The sequence below is a fragment of the Eublepharis macularius genome, chromosome 1, assembly GCF_028583425.1.
Source record: "Eublepharis macularius isolate TG4126 chromosome 1, MPM_Emac_v1.0, whole genome shotgun sequence".
Classification (NCBI taxonomy): Eukaryota; Metazoa; Chordata; class Lepidosauria; order Squamata; family Eublepharidae; genus Eublepharis; species Eublepharis macularius.
This window is the reverse complement of record NC_072790.1, coordinates 224,843,480-224,868,388: the sequence shown is the minus strand read 5'-3', so window position 1 is coordinate 224,868,388 and position 24,909 is coordinate 224,843,480. Positions and strand designations below refer to the sequence as shown.

Sequence of the window (24,909 nt, the reverse complement as noted above, 5' to 3'; positions counted from 1 at the left end):
GCTGGAATGACAGCCCCCAGGGTGAAATGACAGTCCCTGGGAGAAGCAGAAGTGTTCTGGGGCTGGAATGACAGGCTCCAGAGTGGAATCATTTTTAAATCATTCCTTTAGCAGCAGCAGCTGCCACCAGATTACAAGGATTTTCACTGTATGACTGAAGGTACGCTGTGGCCTTCCTTTTCTGGCTGGCTCTGCCGGCTGCAGCAGTCGTTTTGTATCTGCACCCACCATGGTTTGTCAGAATTACAATGGTGCTTGCAGGCTCAAAAAGGTTGGGGATCCCTAAAGTAGAGTACGAAATGGGATTTTTCACAGAGAGCTTATGGAGGGGTGCTCTAGGTCAACAGTCAACAGAGTGGGCAAAAGTGGGCAAGGAACTCAGGCAGGGTGTGACATGTAATGGAAACATGGAGGATTGGAAGGCTGCAGAACTGGACACTGGAAGGGGGAAAAGGGCAAGATTTATAATTGAAAACAGAGGAGATGGTTGACATCAATCTCATGAATTTGTAAGGAAACTGAGGAGCTGACAGGCAGGATAATTATTGAGGAGCAGCTGATTCGGCGATAGCTACATGCCTTCCAGAAATATCAATTAAAATGTAAAGTATTTAATTCTACTTTATGGTTTGTTATTCCAGTTGCAGAGTACTGAGTCTACTTCCGGGAGTTGTCATTCCACTCTGGGGACTATCATTCCAGTCCCAGAGCACTGAGCCTATTCCCAGGGGCTGTCATTCCACTCTGCGACCTGCCATTTAAGTCGCACATGAGATTCTGTTCCCAAGGGCTGTCATTGCACTCTGGGGGCTGTCATTCCAGTCCCAGAACACTTCTGCTAATCCCAGAGGCTGTCATTCCATGCTGGGGGATGTCATCCCAGTCCCAGAGCACTGTTTCTACTCCCAGAGACCATCACTCCACTCTTGGGGAGCTGTCATTCCCGTCCCAGAATAGTCTATCTGGGGCCAGAGACCTTTAAGGAAAATCCATTCCGCATTTTCTTAGCAACTTTTTCTGTGCTATAATGTATTTCAATGGAGCCCATTCAAGTAAATTGGCATTCCTGGCTCCCATTATCTCCAATGACTTCAAGCCTCTCCCATTGTTTCCAAAGGGCGTTCCTGTCATTCCTTTTAGTACATCCCCCTTCCAAGGCAGACATTTCCTCTGGGAAAACTGATCTTTGTAGTTGCAATCCTGAGAGGTCTCATTTGCAATCTTATCATCCCCTTCTATCCTGAATCTCTCTTTCATCTCCAGCCCTGTCTTGTCAAGCGGAATATAGATGGACGTGGACAATGCAATAATTTATCTATAGCACCCAGCAGGCCATCTCTCGCTCCCAGGCCCATCTAGTCATTGACAAGTTTTAGTAAAATTTCCAAATATTTATTTTTATTTTTAATTGAACCACGTAGGAAAAGGTAGCCCAACAATGCATCATAATTTTTTCCCAGAAAAGGTAATAGGTTACAAAGTCAAATTGTATATTAACCTCTATGAAAAAAGAAAAAGTTTTCTTTCCATCTTGTGGGTATTTATTTAAAAGCAATTTAATTCTGAGCTGGGCTACACAGCCTTGGTGCCAGGAAAAGGCAAATTCTATAATCATCAGAATAATATAAGCAACATTTTTGTTCAAATAAGAGATTCTGTCCAGGAAAGTAGATCCAGAGGAGTTAGCTGTGTTAGTCTGTAGTAGCAAAATCAAAAAGAGTCCAGTAGCACCTTTAAGACTAACCAACTTTATTGTAGCATAAGCTTTCGAGAATCACAGTTCTCTTCGTCAGATGCATGGAGAACAAGAAGAAACTGGTCAGATATAGAGGAGGGGAGGGGAGGGAGGAGTAGTCTGTGCAGTAAGTGGATTTAAGTGGGTTCCTCACACACAGTCCCTTGGGTAGAATGTCCAGTTTTTTTGCATTTAGAAAGGAAGATGATGTCTGTTTGTATTTGTGCCAGTTTCTTCATGAGGTTGATGGATTTCCTCTCCATTCGGCTGAATGTGGTGCTTTCCATGGTCATAGATCCAGAGGAGTTAGCCATGTTAGTCTGTAGTAGCAAAATTAAAAAGAGTCCAGTAGCACCTTTAAGACTAACCAACTTTATTGTAGCATAAGCTTTCAAGAATCACAGTTCTCTTCATCAGCAGGAAAGGGCAGGGAAGCTGGAGGTGGGAGTTGAATAAACCTAGTCCATTGTTCACCTTAGGAAATCCTGCTCTGCTTCCCTCCTCCCATTGCTTCTGCTTTCATATTTTTTAAGATACAGAGGAGTTAGCCATGTTAGTAGTTGCAACATAGTAAAGAGTTGCAAAATAGTAAAGAGTCCAGTTGCACCGTTAAGAGAGCTGTAGTTCTCAAAAGCTTATGCTACAATAAAGTTGGTTAGCCTTAAAGGTGCTACTGGACTCTTTACTATTTAACATTTTTTAAGCTTATGTTTATACTAAAAAACCCCAGAAATTTGGCTTTTCAAAACATGGACTTGGGAGTCTTTGCATGCTCCATTCTTTGCAAGAGACCCAATTAATTCCCTTGCTGAATGTAATGGTGGATACTCAAACACATACAGGCCGTCCCTGTAGGGTGCCAAACTTGGACAGACAGGATTCAGGGCAAAAACCTCTGGGGGCAAAGCAGTGTACGTCTCTGTTTTTTCCATGTGGTCCCCAGACCCCTCCATGCCAAGGCGGAGCAACATCTGATGTGTGAGGAGCATGAAGATGAAAAGATCAACATCTATTGCCTCACCTGTGAGACCCCCACTTGTTCCATGTGCAAAGTCTTCGGAGCCCACAAGGACTGTGAAGTGGCCCCTCTGACCAACGTCTACAAACGACAGAAGGTAAAAGAGGAAGGGCACAGCCTGGACTGTATTCCTGTAGCCCCGTGCTCTCTGGCCTGGGCAAGTGGGGCGAAGAGGTCCCTGGTTGCAGGCACCCAAGTTCCCCCTGTCTTGCAGTCTCCTGATGGCTAGAAGGGAATCCTGATGAATGTCAGGAAGGAAATGTGATGATTTTGCACATGAAAAGCAATATTGTGATATGGTCTGAATAAGATTTAGGATAAAAATTGAGGTCTTAGTGGGTTAGCTAGGTGGACCTGTTGCAGCTTGGCTTCTCAGGGCTACCTGCTAAGGAATCGGAAGCCTGGTAAGCCAGGGCTATTGCTAGCCAAGGAATCATATTTCTTTAGCCTTATCTAGTGCTAAAATGCACCCTGTAGCTCATTGTTCTTCCTCCTCTAATGCTTGGGTTTAGAACTGTGAAGTGGCTGACCTTGAACTTCAGTCACCTGAATCTTGGGACTCCATTTTAAGGCAAAGTCTGATCTGTATTCCCTGATATGCAAACTGGCAGTGGTAAGGGAAAAGCACTCTGCACAAGCTCAGAGGTGTTCCCTTCCTTCTGATTTAGACAAGGTGGACAAAAATGGTAGGTCAGTCCATTTAAAAATCCCAAAAGCAGGAGTTGTGTGATATCTCTTAATTAATACCAACCAAAATGCTCAAAGGAACGACAGGGCTATTAGGATATATTGGCTCTTCAGAATAATTATAAGAATTATTAATTGTGATTTTCCAGAAGACAATTGGAAAGCATTAAAATAAAGGGGATTTGTTGCTCACAAGCTGCTCTTGATAGACTTTCAGAAGATTTCAGAATTTCAGAAAAAAATCAAGACAGATTTCACATATATAAAACACAAGTCTGTTATACAACAGAAGTACTTTTTGAGAAGTACGTTTCTCTTCTGTCCAGTCAAGCATTACATTTGGTAATGTAAGCAACCTACAACACATTCTATGTTCATTTATTGATTTCTCTATTAACTAGATTTACGTTTAATCATGTAAGCAAAGTATTTTGCAGAAAAGCCATTTATTACTCTGTGTGATCTGCTGTCAGAATGCATTAATTCCACTGGTCCGTCCGCATCCTGATAGTAATTCCAGCCATGTTACATTTAATGCATTCTAATAGAGTATCTCTCCAACTCTCCAACACTTGCATACATTCAACAGCCAACCCATGTATTTACTCAAGTGTTGAATTATTTCTCTTCAAGGAAGTTTCACATTTGGGCATATAAGCAAGACATTTTTGTGGAAAGAAATTAAACTACACTGCCCAGTCCAGAACATACGCATATGCATGTAACACAGAGAATGATATCTCTCCAAGCAAACCTCATTTGATCTCATAAGCAAAGTACTGGGGGGGGGGCAGAAAGTAATTTATTTGTCCTTGTGATCTCTGCTTTACACTGCATGGTTTTCATCAATGAGTGCTGGAACAGAAAAAAAGGCAGAGCATCCATTTTCTTTCACACAATTGGTACAAACAGAATTGGTGGCTCCTTCTGTGGTTTCAGGAACGTGATTTCATGAATCTAATTTCATAAAACTTGCCAGGTACAGCCACTTCTTAGAGGCTTCACGGTAGTTTGTGTGCACAATCTCAATGGTGCTCCATACAGCCTTGTGAGCTAGGCTTATCCTGGGTTTAAAAAAAGAAATTTGCACACTTCCAAAAGATTTTTCATCACAGTCGGAATAAGCAATGGTCAAATAGCACACAGCTGCACATTGGCAGTATAGAACTTGTATGCATTCCCTTGGGGAGGTTCCTAACAAATCACCCTTGATTGCCTCAAAGAATCCACCAGTGACTCGCAGTCATCTGGCCAATAGATTTTACTGGCTAATCACATCTGGTTAACACCCAGATAGTTTCTTTTCTTGATGGGAGGAAGACATCAGCACCTTTTTTCCCCCTTGAGCATTAGCAAGACAGATGTTTAAAAATGTTTTCAACACAAAATGCTTACATGACAGGTCGAAATGCTGATCTTTCAATGCAAGAAGTATTTGGGATACTTTCAGGGCAAAGCCTGATGGAAACAAAGGTGATCTCTTTGCCACCCGTGCTTCCAAAAGGAGGTGAAGTATATGTGTACCGATCTTCTTCTGAAGATCCAAAACATCAGATGGATTTCCGTTTTGACCACTACAGATGGGTTTCGAAGGGATCAAATCTGAAGATGCATCGGAACAATATACCAAGTGTCATTAAAAGATACTATTATTTGAAGGATCCGGACGGTTCTCAGAAACAAAGTCTCTCTGGATTTAAAAAGCATGTATATTGTCTGCGTGAATCAACAGAGTCAAGGAAATTGTACGTTATTCATTACATAGGAAATGAATGTCTGATTCTTGGAAATGCAGGGTCTTCAAGTAGACCCTATGTTCGTAAAAGGAAAATGTCCAAAGCGGAAGATACTGTGCTGTACCTGAAGGATCTCTGGAAAGAAAATAGACTTTTATTGGAGGCGGATCCTGGGCCCAGTTCCAGTAAACGTGTTGCTGAGGATTATCCAAGAATTTTGAAGCAGATTCAAAATGTAGGTCAGAAATTGCAGCAGGAGAAAGAAATCTGCAATGAGGAATGTACGATGTGTTGAATGGTTGTCTGTCTGTCTGTGCTGAAGTGGGCTGTGCAGCTTTAATGCATTCCCACCAAAATAATATGCTTGAATGGCTCAAATGTGAAGCTTGCTTGAAGAGAAATGATTCAACAAGTGAGTAAGTATGCAGTTTGACTGCCATAAATGCTGGATAATCATTTTGGCCCTCACTAACTCCAAGCATTAGGTGAGTGATTGTCTATTGGAATGCACTGAATGTATGTAAATGCCGATGGCCCTTCTAGAATGAATATTGTGTAGCATTAGGTCAGAGATTGCCCATGGGAATGTATGTAAATACTGGCTTGGAATGTGGCTGGAATGTATTGTAATGGATAGAGATTGGATCAGGCCATTAGAATGAAGGCAGCCTTTACTGATTTCACACAAACTGCTGTTGAATTGTTTTTTTGCAAAATAGTTTGCTTACATGAGGAATTAGATTTCGAGAAGCTGATTGATGAGACAATTTAAGTGTAGAATGGGTGTTGCAGAATCTGTTGTTTGTGTATAGGTGAACAGGTCTCTGACTGTAGTAGAAAAAAGCAAGAGTCCAGAAGCACCTATAAGACTAACAAAATGTGTGGTAGGGCATGAGCTTTCGTGAGTCTCGGCTTACTTTTTCAGATGTCTCTGACTGTACCTGTGAAAAACGTGGTGTGTTTGTCAGTGCTGCCTTGTGTTGTGGCATGTATTTCTCCATAAAAAGTATGCTTAGGTGACCAAATGTGAATCTTGTCTAGAGGCACCTTATCCAAAAAAATGACAAAATACTTGTGTTGAATAACAGGTTTGTGTTGTAGGCATGTGAAAATCCCTCTTACAAATTGTAATAATTCCATCAGCACACCATGTCTAAAGGTTTGAAAGTTTTATTGAACAAAAGCAGGGCCTTCCCTGGCCTCTGCTTGGTGGAGAACAAACAGCCCACAACATGTAGGGAAAATGAAACCAAAACTACTACCCAGGCTTTTCGGCCTAAAGGGATCAGGGGGAAAATACTAAACAGTTCAATAAGGGAAAACAGTTCAATAAGGGAACATCACCAAATTCACAACTTGCCACGATATAACACAAATGTTTCTGAAATTCTGCCATTTGGAGACACTCCTAGATCAGCTTACAAACAACCCAGCCCCCTTTATTTGAATGGTTTCCGGGGGTGTTTTGGAAAAATCAGTAGTTATCTGGAATGGCCAATGCATCCCCAAAGGCATTATTTGTATCAAAACTGCACAAACTATAAAAAAGCAAACTTTTCAGCTGTCCAGAGTTTGTCATCAGAATTAATACTTGGTGCAAAAATGGGGAGCTTTAGAGAACAGATGTTTTAGGGCCTGGCGGGGAAGCGATTTTGTGATATTTTGGCTGTCTGAGGCTTCTCTCTGGAGATGGAAACAGGGTCTAAGCTTTGAGCAACTTTGAACTAACCCTTTCCCCATCCTCTCTACAGGGGGAGCTGAGCGATGGCATCGCCATGTTGGTAGCGGGGAATGACCGAATTCAGGCAATCATCACACAGATGGAGGAGATTTGCAAAACCATAGAGGTGAGTTAAGAAGACCTGTGCTCATTTCTCTGGTGTGACCACAGGACTTTCCTCCCTCCCCCCCCCCGCCACTTCTGTGGAGTGTGTGGGGAGGATTACCAATCTCAAGATGAGGCTTGGAGTTCTCCCAGAAATAGGACTGGTCTTCAGGTTACAAAGATCCCTTCCACTGGAGGAAATGGCAGCTTCATAGGCCAAACTCTGGTAACCCATCCCTGTTTTGTTCCCTGCTCAAGTTGGAGTTGGCTACCCTATAGGGAGGACGACTGCTCCATTTCAGTACTATGCGTCCTAGCCATCGCCTCCTCTTCCACCTACCCTTTACAGATGTTAATTAGTTTTGCTTATCATGTTGCAATCATATTATCATGTTGTATCATAATGTAATCAGTTCTAGCTCTTGTTTTTTTTTTCCCATGTCACACACTGCACTTTCCTTGATTAGATCTGTCTCCGTTTATCCTACTCTGTGTACAGTCAGGAGTGATCCTTGCCCACTCTGAATGGATTGATTTCTCTTTGATGGGTTACTCTTTCTAATTGGCCTCTCTGGGTAATATTCCCTTGCTCTTTCCTGTCTCTTGCTTGTAACTTTGAGTATATATAGATCTCCTGTAGATGTACACACGATTTATTTATTTTTTATTCTCTTTACCAGAGGAGTTAGCCGTGTTAGTCTGTAGTAGCGAAATCAAAAAGAGTCCAGTAGCACCTTTAAGACTAACCAATTTTATTGTAGCATAAGCTTTCGAGAATCAAATTCTCTTCGTTAGATGCATGGTACAGAAACTGGTCAAATATAGAAGAGGAGGGGGGGGAGGGGAGGAGAGAGAAGACGCAGTTAGGGGGGGAGAGGGAGGATGAAACCAAAACATTCCTTTGCTAGTAAATGTAAACATCTCCTTTTGGTGTAGGGGTCAGTTGGCTTGGGTGAGGCTTCAAAGGAGTTTGCCGTGTTAGTTTGCAGCAGTAAAACAGCTAGACCATCCAATTCCTATGTAGTATAAGCCTTCGATAACCACAGCTCTCCCCGTCAGATGCATCTGACAAAGAGAACTGTGGTCCCCGAAAGCCCACGCCAGGCGCCACTGGGCACCCCCAGACCCCGCCTCTGTAAAGGAAATCTGTTACCTGTGATAATGTGATAACCATTCATAGTCCCTATTCAGTCCCAGCGTGAAAGAGTCAAATTTGCATATGAATTCCAATTCAGCAGCCTCCCATTGGATTTTGTTTTTGAAAGGTTTCTGTTGAACTACAGCGACCTTTAAGTCTTTGATGGAATGTCCTGGTAGATTGAAGTGTTCTCCCACTGGTTTCTGGACGTTTCCACTTCTAATGTCAGATTTGTGTCCATTTATTCTTTTGCGTAGAGGTTGGCTGGTTTGTCCAATATACAGAGCAGAAGGACATTGTTGGCACATGAGGGCATATATCAGATTGGAGGATGAGCAGCTGTAAGAGCCAGAGACAGTGTAGTTGATGCCATTGGGTCCTGTAATTGTATTCCCTGGGTAGATATAGGGGCAGAGCTGGCATCTGGGTCTGTTGCAGGGCCTGGTACCTGTGCTGGTGACTCTGCTGGCCGATTCATGATTGTGGGTGAGAAGTCGTTTAAGGTTGGGGGGCTATCTGTAGGCAAGGAAAGGTCTTCCACCCAGGGCTTCTGAGAGAGAGGTATCATTTTCCAGGATGGGTTGTAGCTCACTGATGATACGTTGGATGGGTTTGAGCTGGGAGCTATAGGTGACAACCAGTGGTGTTCTGTTGTTAGTTCCTTTAGGTTTGTCCTGGAGCAGACTGTTTCTGGGTACTAGTCTGTCCCTGTTGATTTGTTTCTTCACTTCATTTGGTGGGTACTGTAGTCTCAAAAATGCATGTTGTAAATCTCTTAAATGTGAGTCTCGGTCGAGAGCATTGGAGCAGATACGGTTGTAACGTAAGGCTTGGCTGTAGACAATAGACCGAGTGGTATGTTTAGGGTGGTAGCTGGAGGCATGTAGATATGAGTATCGGTCTGTTGGTTTCCGGTATAAGGTGGTATTTATTCGTCCATTATGTAGTTGTACAGTGGTGTCCAGGAAGTGTACCTGTTGTGTAGAGTGGTCCAGGCTTAGGTTGATAGTAGGGTGAAAGTTATTGAAGTCCTGATGAAATCTCTCAAGGGCTTCCTTCCCATGGGTCCAAATGATGAAGATGTCATCCAGGAATCTTAAGTATAGTAGTGGTTCCAGTGGATGGGAGCTGAGGAAGCATTGCTCCAAGTCCACCATGAATATGTTAGCATATTGTTGTGCCATGCGTGTGCCCATGGCTGTGCCATTGACCTGTAGATATAAGTTGTCACCAAATTCTCTTTACATTATTCATAGTCCACCTTTCTCACCGACAACCCAGGCGGATTACACAGTGTAAGTCAATATGATCCAGAAGCCGGGACTCTGCACTGGAGGAAGTGATGCTGTTAAGAAATGTTGTTAGTGTTTCATTTGCTTCACTTATACCCCACTCTTCTTTCCAATGGGTACACAAAGAGGCTTTTACAACTTTTTCCCGTACTCCATTTTTTCTTCACAACCACCCTCTGAGTTAAGATTAGGATGAACATATGTGGGCCAGTCACCCAACAATCTTCTGTAGCAGAATGGGGATACGAACATGAGTTTCCCATCTCCTAGTCTGACACTCTGACCACTACATCTCACTGGCTTTTGGACTTCCATTTAATTTTGTGGCAGCAGACCACACAGCCACGCCTCTGGGTTTGTTGATCCTGTCTTGAGGATGGGAAGAGATTGATAACAAAGCCCGGTTTCTACACCCTCCTCTTTAGGATAACGGACGTCGGCAGAAGCAGCACCTGTGCCTGCGCTTTGACTCCCTGTACAGCACCCTGGAGGAGCGCAAGAAGGAGCTGCTCCAGGAGATCGGACGAGAGCAGGAGGAGAAGGTCCAGCTGGTGCGAGAGCTCATTCGCCAGTACGGGGACCACCTCGAGGTCTCCTCCAAACTGGTTGAGTCAGCCATCCAGTCCATGGAAGAACCTCAGATGGCTGTCTACCTCCAGGTAGGTGGTGGCCAAGGACCAACCTGAAGCTAACCAGGAAGGAACAGGACACTTGTGGCCACACTACTGTGGGGGGGGGGGGGGCTGGGGTGTTTCTCCTAATAGGGACAGGGGCTATGCAGCTTGCAGGGGGAGGCAAAAGGTGGATGACCTTGGTCAGTGCAGATACTTAATTTTTTTCTCTTCCTCTTTCCTGCAGCAATCCAAGGAGCTGATTAAAAAGTGAGTAGTGGGAGGCAGGGCAAATGGCCAACAGATCCTTTTCTGAGAGCCCACAATGTCTTGTGGCCCCTGGGCCAGGGCCATGATGGTTGGTCTTGCTGATGGTGGGCAGCCACCCCCTGTCCATCAAAGCCTGATTCCTTGACTCATTCATCTGTTAGGCCTTTGATCCATCAAGTCTACTGTTTATCCCAGGTCCCACATCCCCCCAAATCACAGGAACCATTCTCTTATCTTCTCTCTCTGCATTTTCCGTTCATCCTTCAGCATCCTTAGATTTAGAGTCATTCTTAATATGCACCATTGGTCCTGCAGAACCAAGAATTTCTCACAGTTATCATTTCACCAGTGTCTGGAACAATAGGACTTGGAATTTTTGGAAGCCAACTTTTGAGTCACACAGAGCGCTACATCAGTAACAAAGGAAACGAAACATACATTCCACTGTTTTCTCTTTTCTTAGGATGTAGCAGCAAGAAATTACTTAATGAAGAAGTTGTTAGAAGTAGATTACTACTAGACCATATAGCAAGAATTCCTTCTGGGAACAAAATAGTTTTTAAAATAACACCATCATCTTTGAAACAAACTGGCCAAGTGTCAGGCATATTTGTGTCCCCAGTGCTACAGGCGCCTCCTAGAGCCCTTGGAAGGCAGAAACAAGTAACAGTGAGATGTGACTGTTGCCATATCAAGAACTCTGGAAGCTGCAGTTGGATCTGATGGTAATGCCTAGTAATTAGAGGCCTTGGAGTTTGGCACTCTGTTTTTTCAGAATTTATTTTAAAGGCCTTTTTCTCTCTTCAAATTTAGCCTTAGGGTTGCTCTTACAAGGACGAAGAGAAGGGAGAATAGACACTTCGCCTCTTTTTTTTTTTTACTGGCGAAATCCCCCTCCCCCCCATCTGCTTTTAGTTCTACTGGGGAAAATGTACAGATAGCCATATTTTCCCCCCACAAGTATAGTAAAAATCACCTTAGAAGTGGCTTTTTCCAGTGAGAGAATAGCAGACAAAGAAAGTGGTAAAAATGGTCTCTTCTTTCATAAAGTAACCCCAGGAGTTTCATTTCCAAATGAAGAGGTAGACCCTAGCTGAGCCCTAGACCACAGTCCCATCTCTCAACATTGGAGAAGACTAAGAAGAATGTTTTCGGTTTTCTTCTTGAACTGTTTGCTTGTTGAGAGGGATTCTGAGTAGGAGGAAGGGAGCAGGCACGGGCTATGTTTGTGGCCGTTTGTGTCCATCAAATCTCATTCCCATTTTGGACTGGGTTGCGTGCCCCCCCCCTTTATGCCTCACCCTTTCCACAGCCCCCTGCCATCCCATTACAGTCCAACTGAGGCAAGATCTTACATGAGCAATGGACTAAGCCACTGTCTTTTCTCTGCTTCTGTCCATCCAACAGAATCACAGACATGTCCAAAGTATCCATGAGCAGCCGTCCAGAGCCTGGCTATGAAAGCATGGACCACTTTTCCATCAATGTGGACCATGTGGCTGAAATGCTGAGAACAATTGAATTCCAGACAGGTGAGGGCAGCTGGTGGCTGGGCTGTCACTAGCCTGGCAAAGCCTGGTTAGGAGCAGACCTGGCACATGCTGGGGAGCAATGAGCTCTGAATGCCTGCTAGAGCCCCTGGTCCATCCTGATGTGGCAGGACCAGAAGGGGGCAGAGGCCAGCAGGGGGAAGAAAACAGAAAAGAAAACTGGAACGTTCAGCACTGGGAGGGCAGTGTCAAAGGGGGGTCAGCCTCTCTGTGTGGGTTTTATGCACAAATGTGGTCTGCAAGATGTGTGCATGTATCAACATGTGGGGCTAGAAAAGGGGTGGAGAAGAGCCACTTTTCTAGAAGAGAGAAAGAAAGGCTGGAGAACAGCGCCACATAGAGGGCTTGGGAGTCCTCAGATTTGCAGGTTTGGGCAGAAGTGGATTTATGCACATTTTAGAGCCTCTGCTTACAGGGGCCTTTAAATACAGAAAATTCCTAAAAACTCTGCCATGTCCTCTATTTATGTTTAACCCCTGTTCTTCATTATGGGTATGTGATGCCTTAGCCCAGATTTTGTTTGCATTGATTTTCCTGTAATTCAGTTGTTTGCTTTGGAGTCTGATTGAATTGCTTTGTAATCTACCTTGTGTCTCGGTGAAAAAGGAAGGTTATAAATTAAGTTAATAATCATAATAGTAATAATAATAAATTACCATTTTCGAGGTAATGATATAGGGCCTCTTAAACTTGATATACTTCAGCAAGTCTTAATTCAGTGCTATGCAGGGATACAGGCGGAGTGGAGGGGTGAAGGGATATTTAACCCAGGTCTGGTTCCAGGAGAGGACGTGCAATCTTAATTGATCTTGGCAAGCAGTCTCTCTCTCTCTCAAGCCCTCGCCCGGTCTCTGTTGGATGGAAACTAAATGCTAGTCTTTGATTTGCTCCAGTAAGGAGGCTCTCATGTTCTTTGCATGAACAAGTTCCTGAATCAATGGGGTCCACTCAGCAGTTCAACACACTCCAAGTGAGTTTTGTGAAGATGGGTAGCCATGTTAGACTGTCTGTAGCAGTAGAAAAGAGCAAGAGTCCAGTAGCTCCTATAAGACTAACAAAATTTGTGGTAGGGTATGAGCTTTCGTGCACCACAGGTATCTGAAGAAGTGAGCTGTGGCTCACAAAAGCTCATACCCTACTACAAATTTTGTTAGCCTTATAAGTGCTGCAGGACTCCTGCTCTTTTCTACTGCAAATGAGTTTTGTATAACCCATCTGTTTTGCATTTTATTGAGACTCACAAAGCTCTTTACCAGTGATAATGAACTTAATGGAGAGGTGGGAGTATGATGATTATGAAGTTCACAGATCTATGAAGAACTCATTTCTCCAATGCACAGCACCCCCAACTGAGCATTCCTTGCCAATGACATAGTCTGCACTTGTAGCATAGTAAGGCAAGAAGGAAATAGCAGAGTCCTCGGTGGCATTGATGCTCCCCTTCAAACTGCAGGTGGGGGATGCCACTTCTGAATGTTCCTTTACATAAAAACTATTGACTGTATGTCAAAAACTTACTCAGCTACTTGCTTGTTTGCCTTGCAAGGGTGTTCATGATAAAAGGGTGCAGAAACTGGACAGCAGTAATGGCATCATCCATTCTCCCACTCTGCGGTTCCTGCCACTCATTCAGCTGCATGTTTGTAGACCAAGCCCTATAACCAGTTTTGGCTGCAAAAAGGTGCACTACCTTACAGTTCGCCTCTGTGGCGTCACCTGTGCTAGGTGAAATCATACCCGCCCCATAAAGGAGAAATTGACCATTTTGGCTAGGAAACGCTGTGCACATTTCCTTCAGTCCATAAACAAGTGTGTTGAATATGTCCTTTCAGGATCCTCTTTACGTCCCCAGGTCTGTCTGTCTATGAAATGTTTATCTTATCCTTCCTGCAAGGAGTTCAGAGCAGTGTACATAATTCTGCATGCCTTGCAATGACCCTTTTTGGGGTAGGTGCAGCTAAGAGAGAAAGTGCCTAGCCCAAAGGCATCAGGTGCATCATGGCAGTGTGGGCATTTGAACGTGTGTCTCCCGAATCTCAACTTAACACTAATCACTACCCCGCACTCTTATTTATCTTAGTACCTTTTTTGTCTTGTCATGTCTCCAAACAGCTCGGGGTGGTATAGATCGGTCTTTCCTCCCTCACAACAACCTGGTGAGGTAGGTTAAGAGTATGTGACTGGCCAGTGAGCCTCCCTGGCACAGTGGGGATTTCAACCAGGTCTCCCAGATTCTAGTCCAGCATTTTAAGCATTACACCAAGCCAATTTGGGTTCGTCTTCATCAGGGCTTTTTTTCTGGGAAAAGAGGTAGTGGAACTGAGCGGTGCGGAGGTCAATCTAAACTCCCCTCTGTCTGGAGATCAGAGGGTGGGGCCACAAGCCATGTGACCATTTTCAAGAGGTTCCGGAACTCTGTTCCCCCACGGTCCCCCTGAAAAAAAGCCCTGGTCTTCATCTTCGTCTTCTTTTTTTTTTTGGAAACTGCTTTTCCTTCAAAAGTGGGTCCCCAGAATATTCTTGCAAAGCCCACCCCTTGCGACCATATGCAGTATCGAACTCTCGACTGCCTCAAGGAATGGCTCTCATCCTCCGCCCCTCTCCATCTTGCAGTTTCCTCTGCTGCTGCTTCATCAGCTCATTCTGTAAAGCTTGCAGATGGTGCATGAATACAAAACATTGGGTGGGAAAATGGTGTATGTTGGTCCCTCTTGGAACTCCTCATTTTTAAAAAATATTTTAAAGAGTGCATATGCCCAACAGCAGCACAAGTGGTGTGTGTGTGTGTGTGTGCACATACGCACATGCACACACAGTGCAAGGTTCAAATCCCCACTCTGCCACAGAAATTGTGGGGTGACCTTAGACCAGTCACACACACTCAGCCTAACCTACCTTATAGGATTGTTGTAAGGATAAAATGGCAGAGAGGAGAATGATCTGAGCTGCTCTGGGTCCTCACTGGTGAGAAAAGTGGGTTATATGAAATAAATAAATATTTTTACTCAAGCGTTTTGCCAAAATAGTGCATTAGCATGAATAGTCGGAGTGGTTCTTGGAAGAGACATTTTACCCTGGTATCAACAAAGACCACCCACAACTGCGAATTGCACTGGTCCAGATCCACAGCTATGCGCTCACTGGTCATGTGCAAACACTAAGCCTCTGTTCCCTGCAGAACAAAACTGAATATTCAGACAGCACAGGGGTAGGTGGGAGTCAGGCCAGCTTTAGAATTTCAACACTGTGTATAAGCAATTACTGGAAAGAATGGGGCTGCGGAAATTTAATATCTTTGAGGGAAGGCTGCAGAAGCCTTGGAGGATATGCCAGTTCCGCCTCATATACCTTTTGATATAAAACCACCCCCTCCCGGCTGCCACTGCTGTCAGTGGAATTAGTGCATACGTTTATGCGCAATGTGCTCAGCACACAATGGAATTTGCTTTTCCATATCAGTTTGTTTTTCTTAGATTTATGAACTTAATAATACCCCTTGGAGGGCACCACACTGAAGAGCTCTTGGTGTGTTATGAACTTTTCCAGTTCTCTTACATCTCTAGGCTTTCAAGAAACTGACTCACGGGGATGAGCGGACCTCTCTCCTCCACCTTGATTCTTTGCAGAATCATAATTCTCATAATTATACCAAGAATAAACAAACAGCTGTACTTAACTAGGGCATAAGTGATTGGATCCAGTGATCTGCTTGTGCAAGGATCATAGATCTCTCTCTCACACACGCACGCACGCACGCTCAGCATTCCTTTCTGATCTCAGGGAAGTTGATTCTCGGGGTTGTGGAATCTACATGGGGCTATGGGGGTCGGTGGAAGGTAGTGAGAATGGGGCAAAATTGTTCCCTCTTCCATCAGTGGAGGTCCACTGGTGTCCAGTATGCTGGCCATTGTGTTTGGCAGAGTGGGGAGATAATGATGCTGTAACCCAGGCCTGACTGCAGCTGTTTCCTTTTTCTTTCAGATATTACCGGGGAGGATACTGAAGCAGAAGGACCTGGCCCAGAAGGAGGCGATGCTGCAGGAGAAGAGGAGCACCCGGAAGGGCTGGATGCTCCTGAAGGGACTGAAGGTGAGCTGCCCCTGGATGTGCCAGGATCAATGAGGTGGGGTGGAGCAATCACTAAGAATTCTGAGTGGGTCAAGCCTCATTGCCTGTCTGAACAGGAACCCATTGGGGATGGGGTGGGAAGAGCCTCCCCCTTACCAATCAGAAGGCCTGAAGATGCTCGCATAGTTACAGGAGCCAGCATGGTTCAGCGGTTAAAGTGTCAGACTAGGCTCTGGGAGACCCAGGTTTGAATCCCCACTTTGCCATGGAAGCTCCCTGGGGTGACCTTGAGCCAGTCACCCTCATATTGGCCTTCTTCACAGGATAGCAGTGAAGATAAAATGGAGTGGAGATAAAATGTTGCGAAACACTTGGTATCCCCATTGGAAAGGGGTGTGTGTAAATAGCTAAATAAATAAATAAAGCATGCATTATCCCAAGGCTCAAGGGGCAAGCTGACCCAGCTGGGCTTGGAAGCTTTGCATGGGAACAGAACATGAATCCAGCGTTCTAGATTTTGATGGTGGCCAGCCAGCTGCACTAGGCAAACTTGGAAGCAGGGGTCAGCTCCCAACCTCCCGCCCCTGTAGTTAAGTCCTCCACATCTCATAGATGGACATATCTCCTCTCTCAATGTGGAGTTTGTACTTCCTAGCTCACAGCTACCCTTAAACATATTCACTTCCCTATTTTCCTTTAGACTGGTAGCTTTTGTTCCATCCTGTGGCACTGATCCATAGGTTACTTATGACACTGTGTGACAATGCATTTTCTTGTACTGTCTTTAAGCCTGTTGCTTTCAGTTTCCTGGATGACATCATCAGTTTCAGCTTGATGAGAGTTTCCCTTTTCAATCCTTCTAGACCCCATGCCATATTAGAAATAGCGATCATATTACCATTCAGGTACCAGTTACTGCTAAAACAGATGATTTACTCTTTCCTTGAGTTTTCTCTTTTTAGTCATAATATTTTCACCCCCTAGTTAAGTTTCCTTAGGAATCTCTAGTGAGGGATTTTATCGAAGTCTTTTATTTCTTTGGATATTTATACCCCACTTTTCTCCCCAATGGGGCATTCAAAGTGACTTGCAAAATTATTCTCCCCATCTCCATTTTATCATCACAACAACCCTGTGAGGTAGCTTCAGCTGAGAGGGATTGGCCATTGGGTCTGTTGTGTCACCTGCATCAAGGGAGAGATTGGTGCCACCTGTAGCAGGAGGGAATTTCCAGCAGACCTGCCCGTGCCTGGAATCAGAGCGTGGCTAACAATCTGGTTTGGTTGCCCCCATCTGTTTAATCCTGACCCCCCTCCTCCAGCCTAATTTACCTGTCTTGGATCCTGTAGGTCAGTCACTATCAGCCTAACCTACCTCATAGGGTTGTTGTTAGGCTAGAACAGAGGAGGGGAAGATGATGTTATACCACTTTGGGTATAAATCTCTAAATAAATGATTAAGTCCAGCCTCTATTTTTCTCCCTAGATGTGGGGTTGAGACCTAAACCAGCAAGTGCCTCACATGGTAAGTCACCTCCGAGTATGCATGGAGGAATCTCTTCCTAGCTTGGACAAGTGCTTCTTTGCGGAATCACGGATGGGGAGACTGGTACCCTCAAGCTGTTATCTGGTGAAAACTTCTGCTTCTAGAATTCCACAGCTTTGTTGATGCTTGTGGGATTGTTGGAATTATAAACACCATCCCATAATCTAGTTTGTTTTCCTTGGGTCTGTTAACCTAGAATGGAAAAGTAGACTTGAGCAGCTCTAGAATGGGGGTGGGGGGAGAGAGAATTTTGCTGTTTTGCATTCTTCCCAATCTGAAACAAAACCCGTCTTGCTGCATTTCTAATTTGCGATCAGATTTGTTCTTTGTATTTTTGCAATCAGCCTTGAGCCTCAGCGGGCAAGGTGGGCTATATGTGAAGTAAATAAATGAGAAGGGGTGGTCCTTTTGATCTGGACTTCAGCCTAGGTTTACCTCCTCCCTGCAGCTGCTGGTGGTCACCGATTTTGCTGGGTCCTCCTCTTCTAGTTCATTTAAAGGAACTTCAGGATTTGTCACCGTAAGATAACTAGGCATGGAGGTTTTCTCTGCCTGTTCTCATTCACTAGTCCTTCTCACCTAAGCCTCAAAACGGAGGATCTCCCCTGGGGGAACAGAGTCTGAAAAGGGCTGTGCACCCCAAGTTCTGAGCATCCATCTTGTCTCCCAGCAGGTCAGCACTGAAGATGTGGGCTAAAAGCCACTGGAGGAGAAGCAACCCACAATGTATCTGGAGTAGCAGCTCCCACCCCTCACCAGCTCCAGCTTGAATACCTTTCTTGCTTTACTCTTCCTCCAACCCAACCTCCTTTGGGTTTTTTTATTCCATTAAGAGAATGAAATTTGTTTTTTCTTTGTAAATATTTTGTCTGCAATGCTGCCAGGTTTAAGTTATTTCTCTTAGGTGAGAAGTGAGCTGATGGGCATCAATGTAGACGATTCTGGTATTCAGAGAGGGTGGGCTGAATTGAATGTTTCTGCAGAAGGAAGAGTTCGATGGAGTGTGTCTTCCTTGCCCCCAAATATCCCCCCAAACACTGGTCCGTGGTGATCCCCTCTCCCCCAGGATCAACATTTTGGCCTGCAGGAGGCTCAAAAGTTGCATTCCATGGCTAGTAAGTCGTGGGTCCATGGAAATGCTCTGTTGGATCCAAGAAGCCACATTCTGCACGTAGTGTGATGGTTTCTGTTGAGTCCTGATCTGCCTCTCAAATGAGCTATTGCCTACTTTAGAGTGGCCTCCTCCAGCCAGCACTCTTCCTTTCTTGCAAACCTCTGATAGAGATGCTGCTATTGAGGGCAGCACTCCCCTGCCTACAGTTGCCTGACAGCTTCAAAGCAGATCTTATCTAAGGGCTCAAAGGCAGGAAGTGCTGAAGGGGTGGTGCTCAGCAGGAACACAACAACCTCGAGGGGCAATGTGGTGTAGGGGTTAGAACACTCCTCTAATCTACTTCACAAAGTTACTGTTAAGTATAAATGGGAGAGAGCCACGTGCCACCCCAACCCCGTCAGAGAAAGGGGAGGGTTGAAACGTACTAGGCTGGGTGGCCCAGCAGCTGGAGACGCCCCCCATCTCCCAACCGAAGGCTTCTTCCCCCCCCGTCGCCCCCTCCAGAGCAAAGAGCCCCCCAGGCCCGCCCTCCCCCCGGGCCCCAAGCGCGCACGGGGACGCGGTTTGTCTCCCAAGAGGTTTTATTTCGACTCCGCCCCGTCCAACGGGGCGCCCCCCTGGCTCCTGCCGCGTTGCGCTCGGCCGGGCAAGGCCTTCCTCGACCTCCGTCTGGGCCAGCTCAGTTCTTTGGCCAGGAGTTGCGAGCCGGTGTCCAGGCGAGGCCCTCGGGCGGCTCCTCGGCCGGGCCCTTGCGGAACTGAGCGGGGTGCGCGTCGCAGCTGAGGCATGCGGCGGGGGCGAGCAGGAGCGAGGGCGCTTCTCATGCCGGGGCGGTCTTGCTGGCCTGCGAAGAGAAAAGCGAGTGAGACGGCCGGAGCGCCAAGCGGGACTCTCCGCCACTCCCCCGGGGTGCTGCAGCCCGCTGGGCAGAGCCACGTTCCGGCGTCTGCAAGGGAGGCTGAGCGGGTGGGGCCTCTGCGAGTCACGCCCCGAGCTTGGCCCGAGCAGGACGGGAAGGCGGGTTGCAGAGGTAGCGGCGCGGCCTGAATGCAGAGGCAGCAGCGAGGCTTCCCCGATTGCGGGCAGGGCGTGGAAGCGGCAGAAGGCGGGGCGGCCGGGGTTTCGGGGCACGTCTCCTCCCCCAAAAGCGGCGCTCCGGCAACTTTCCCTGCTGCCAGAGGCACCATCGTAAGTTTTAATAGGGAAGAAAGGGGGGCGGGCTGGTGGGGTCATAAGCCTGCGCTTGGGTGGATTCGATTAATTAAATAGAAAACTGCAACCGGTATTCGGTGAAATGTTGATACTCAGTTAAAATGTGCCCCAGGGAATTGGGCACTAGATTTTTTTTAAAAAATCATTTGTAGTCCTTTTCTAAATCCTCAAGTGGCAGGCTACTTCTTAGGCGAGGCATGACCTTGTTCTCACGGAACAGGGAATGCCTCTTCCGAGGCTGGGCTAGTATGGGGGATGCCTTCTGTTTCTTTCGAACGATAGTTTAATTCATATGCACATGTGTGCACATTTAGTCAATTAAAACTCATACGATCGTTGGGCTGCCTTAATGGAGTGACCGTCTCCCCTCACCAAAAGCAGAGTATTTTGAGGCCAGAAGGGCTCCTGAAACACACACTGGCTCAAAAAGCGCGTGTGGGGGAAAGGGACGGAGGGGGCGGCACAGCGGCGCACCCACTGCGCCTCCAAGGTGGAGCGCCTTTGACACTTTCCAGCGGGACTGCCAAATCCTTTAACCAAATCCTATTATTCTGACCGGCTGTGGCTCAGTGGCAGAGCATCTGTCCCGGGTTCATTGCCCGGCATCTCCCAGTCAAAGGATTAGGTGGCGTGGAAGATCTCTTCCGAGCCACTGCCGGTCAGAGTCTACAATACCGTCTCCAGCAAACAGACCGATGCTCTGTTCAGTGCAAGCCAGCCTCATGTGTTCATGTGAACTAGACCCAGAAGTGAACTCCTAAATATTAGCGGGGCTGCGGTCAGGACTGCTAAAAACTAGAATGCCAATAGATTGTGGCCCCTCCGCTTCCACTCTGACCCTTCCAACCCCAGGCCTGGCGCCCGCAGACGTGGTTTGTCTCCCGAGACCTCTGCGACTGAAACGGGCGTCTCTGATTCCCGCTACCTCGCGTGGCAGCGTGGCTTGCCTGGAACAAGTTGAGCCGGAGCGGAGAGAGGCGCGATCTCCCAGGGCAACCCCGTTGCAGCTGCTGGACGGCTCGGTGCGGCGGGGGACGGCGGGACTCTCCGCGACTTGCTTTCCCGGCCGACGTCACTTGCCCAGGGAGTCGAAGTAGATGCGATTTTGCTCGGCCTGCTCCTGCTGGCTTTGAGCCCGGGAGATCTCGAGCATTTGGCGGAGGAGGTGGAAGGTAAGGTCGATGGAAAGCGGCGGCTCGTGGCGCTTCAGCCGCTCGCTTAACTCGCTCAGGCGGCGGCGCAGCTCCCCGGCGGGCCCGGCCCGGATCAGGGATCGTACGACCAAGGCCGCCACGTCGTGTCCGGGAGCAGGCAGCGGGGGCGAGAGGGGCCACTGGGAGGCGCGATCCTCTCCCAAGAGCAGCAGCCGGAGGCTCAAACCGCTCTCCGCGTTGCCGTCGAAGTCCGGAACTCGGCCGGCTCCGAAGGGCGCCTGAGAGACCAGTAGGAGCGAGGCCAGGAGCATGGGCAGCGGCGCCCGTCTCATGCTGGGGCGGTCCAGGCCTGGGAAGAGAGAGACCGGTGAGTCCAGGGGTGGGGGGCGGCAGCGGCCCCGACGGTCTCGCAGCGAGGCGGGAGCTGGTCACTCTTTTCCGCTCCTCCGCACAGAGGTAGGGGAGCCGGGACGACCTCGACTCTCCCTATCTTCCCACGGGCAAGGTTTCTAGGGGGGGTGTCCAAGCCTGGCGCTGGAGCTGAGGCCTCTGAGTCCCTCTCCCGCCCCCTCTCCGCGATTTCTGGGCCCGATGCCTGTAGGAGGGAACACAAGTAGGCAGGCTTCGAGCTTCGCCGGGGAAGCAGTGGCTGTCTCTGGGGCCCCTTGCTCAGCCCAGGTCCCGTTCCGCCTCAGCCCTGCGGCAGCGAGAAGTAACTCACCACGATGCGTCCTTGCCGATCCGGGAAGGAGGGTGCGCGGAGCCGCTGGCCGGATCTTTATATAGAGCCAGGCCGGGAGATCCATTGACGTCAGCGCGGGACATGGACTGATTGCCGATGGAGCGCTCAGCGGGTCCAGCAGACCCTCCTGGGACGCAGACTGGCGCGCCCACGGACGCCCGCGAGCCGCTACCGCTGGAACTTGGGCACTATTTTCAAAGTTTCAGCCGCTGAACTCTGAATTTCTCCTTCCCCAAATCTGCGTGCAGAACTCCAGAGGGCCGTTCTGGAGCCAAAACGGAGCCTCCCCACCCCCGACTTGCCCTCTTGGCGCATCCAGAACACCCCCCCCCCCCAGGAAGCGCACGAGCATCTCCTCCGGAACGGCGGGGCGTGCGCTGTCCGTAGTGCTGAAGCTTGATGAACCTGCCCGGAATCATCTTAGGGCCAGGGGCTATCTCGCTCCGTCTCCCGTGAGCTGCCCGGGGTGTGTGTGTGCTGGGGGGCCGCATCAGAGGGACAGGGTGTCAAAGACGAAAAAGTCAGAACACTTCGCTGCTGTCAACAGCAAAGCCTCGAGGGGTTGAGCTCCCTACCTCCTAAGATAAGCAGCACTTCAAGGTTCCCCAAATGCTGCCTGTCCCGCGCCCCCCCCCCCCATAGCAGTAAGGCCAGAGCAGCCTAGTCTCAACCCCCCCCCAATTTACTTCTTTTTATGCCAGACTTCTGGATCACCTATTTTCTGCTGCAAAACTGGCCTCATGATTAAAAAATAATCAGAAAGTGAGAAGCCTGCATTGGTAATTGCCAAACCTAAAGCATACAGCTGCGCAGCATCCAAAGGCAGTACTGTATGTTGTGTGCGTGTGTGTTCCAATTTAGTGTCATTACAAGGATATTTGCTTTAAGCTAAAAAATGTGATACCATTGTTGAACCCAGGTAGACAAGTTGAATGCACTGGCAGGCAGGTGGCTCCTGCTTCTCTCTCCAGCAAGGTTATGGGATGTATTGTCTCAGTGTCAGTATCGTGACACTGAGAGATCTCTGTCTTTTGGTGCTACACCTCTGAAGATGCCAGCCACAGCTGCTGGCGAAACGTCAGGAACTACAATGCCAAGACCACGGCAATACAGCCCGGAAAACCCACAACAACCAAGGTTATGGGATGTTTTACTTCAATTCTCTGGGGCAGTCTGGGGGCATGATGAACACCAAGCAACATAAGAAGGGCCCACTCAATGTTCTGTAGGCATCTGGCCATGACTTACAATAATCAACAGGTTGCAGATAGTTTGGACTCAACATGTGTTGGCTCTTAAATTGTTTGCTGTTATCGACAAACACTTGCAAGGCATCCGGTTCTCAAACACCAATGTTCTCTTGGAAGGGGTCGTCCTTCCCCGTGAAACTGAATGACTAAATGCTGGTGGAACTCCAGAAGTCTGCAGACAAGAACTCTCGCACTTTGCAGCTGAATGAAGTGGGGAAGTGGGCGGTGTTGTGCTCCATTCCATTACTTCCTAACCCCTAAGCCTTACTTGGCAGCACCCTGATCTTCAGGTGGGTGGTATACCCTGCGCACTCAAGCACTGCTGCTATCCATGGTCCTGAAAGGATGTCAGTTGGACAAAAGACTAGCACTTGGGTGCCTAGGTTCTTCTTTCCCCACCTCCCCAGAACCACAACCCCATTGCTGCTGTGCTTGAGTGGTAGCTATGGAGCACATGAGGAATGTGTATCACATAGTTCAAGGGAATACAAAGTTTCAAGAACTGACAGGTATCCCACAGCAATAAAATTGTGATCTGACCCATCCCAGAAGATGAACCTATTTCCCCTGTAATCCAAGGACTGCCATCACCAGCTTGGCTGAGACTTTATGCCACCCAGAATACAAGGACAGGGTTCCAAGGTCCAAAAGATGAAGCAGAAAATCTTTCATGCTGTTTTAGGATGGAGGCAGCAGGGCTCACATACTTAGGACATGCAATTGCAAATAAAATGTAAAAACTGTCTCCTCCCCCCCCCCCCCGCAGGGGAGTCCTTCCTTAACACATGATTTGAGAGGAAAGTCCAAATGGAAAGCAAGAGGGAAACTGGAAGGGGGAACTCCAGCTCTCCCTGTCTTCCACTCTTGGTGAACCTGCTAAATTCCAAGCCAGTTAAAATTCTATATACTTGCAACAAAATGTGGACGTTGATTTCTCAAGCTGCATGTTGTACCCAGTGATTATGTCAGCACACACACTTTACTCTGTCACAAAGCCACTGAGCCCCAGCCCTCAAGACTGAACCCACCTTCCTGCTTGTCCAGGTGACCAGCACGTTGCCGATCATGACTACTCCAGTTAAGGGTCACTGCAGCTGTGCATTTCAGCCGGGCTGAAGCCTCCCCAGACCCCTGAACACCAGGAAATGTGGCTGTGCCAATGTACCTGATAAGGAAGGGCCTAACTTTACAACCAGGTGTACTACAGCTGAATTCCCCCTCCTGGCATATTTCCCAACCCTAGAATGTTGTGCCAAGCAGCTCTGCTCAGGCACATTATACTCCCTTTGTCCCATTCCTCCCAAGGGAAGGTGGCCTTTCCAGGCCACGGTCCTATCTCCAAGGCCCTGCCAAAGCTGCCGTGCTGGCATCAGCTGAAGCCCAATGCCTGGGACACTAAGCAAACACCAGGCAGCAATTATCTCCTTGGACAAACAGAGCCCAGGCAGGTTAAGCAGAGGGAGCAGATAATGATTGGCCAAGCAGCAGCATGGCGGGACTCAGGTCCGTCTTGCCTTGCTGTGTGTAGCCTTTGTCCCAGAGAAACGACGAGGGACTCCCGAGGGAGCCAGTCACCCCAGGAAGCAGCAGCAAGCATCCGCAAGTCCAAAGGCAGCTTTTCCATGAAGCATCACTCCTGGATCTCCGACTACATCACAGCCTACAAGCATGTACTTATTCTATGCCGAAGTATGAACAGGTCTGCCAAACTAAACTTCCATAGGGATGTGATCCCTATGGGGGGGGGAGGTCTAAGGTCTGACGTTTATATTATAGACACATACACGGAGTTACCTTATATCAAGTCAAGTCATTAGTCTATCAAGGTCAATAGTGATAGATCAAGTTGAGCAGCTTTGTTAGTCTGTAGCAGTAAAAAAGAGCAAGAGTCCAGTAGCACCTATAAGACTAACACAATTTGTGGTCGGGTATGAGCTTTCAGGAGCTCGTTTCTTCAGAACA

General features: G+C 47.4%; 2 protein-coding genes across 3 annotated transcripts in view; one reads left to right on the top strand and one right to left on the bottom strand.

Moving 5' to 3' along the window:
• TRIM54 (tripartite motif containing 54) overlaps positions 1–18,321 on the top strand; it is a 31,075-nt gene extending 12,754 nt beyond the window's left edge. The window contains exons 3-10 of one of the 2 annotated variants that reach the window (XM_054995880.1): positions 2,679–2,850; positions 6,928–7,023; positions 9,857–10,090; positions 10,290–10,312; positions 11,720–11,844; positions 15,844–15,951; positions 17,416–17,454; positions 18,149–18,321. In XM_054995880.1, coding sequence (XP_054851855.1) covers positions 2,679–2,850; positions 6,928–7,023; positions 9,857–10,090; positions 10,290–10,312; positions 11,720–11,844; positions 15,844–15,951; positions 17,416–17,454; positions 18,149–18,159 — 808 coding nt within the window. In that variant the 3' untranslated portion in view covers positions 18,160–18,321. Of the gene's footprint in view, positions 1–2,678; positions 2,851–6,927; positions 7,024–9,856; positions 10,091–10,289; positions 10,313–11,719; positions 11,845–15,843; positions 15,952–17,415; positions 17,455–18,145 lie in introns of both variants that reach the window. The other variant, XM_054995871.1, reaches the window with a different exon arrangement.
• A 2,541-nt stretch (positions 18,322–20,862) lies between these two features.
• Positions 20,863–22,962, bottom strand: UCN (urocortin). Its single transcript, XM_054995891.1, has one exon. It carries the CDS (start codon positions 21,285–21,287, stop codon positions 20,874–20,876), a length of 414 nt encoding a protein of 137 aa, XP_054851866.1. The 5' UTR covers positions 21,288–22,962; the 3' UTR covers positions 20,863–20,873.
• Positions 22,963–24,909: the final 1,947 nt, after the last annotated feature.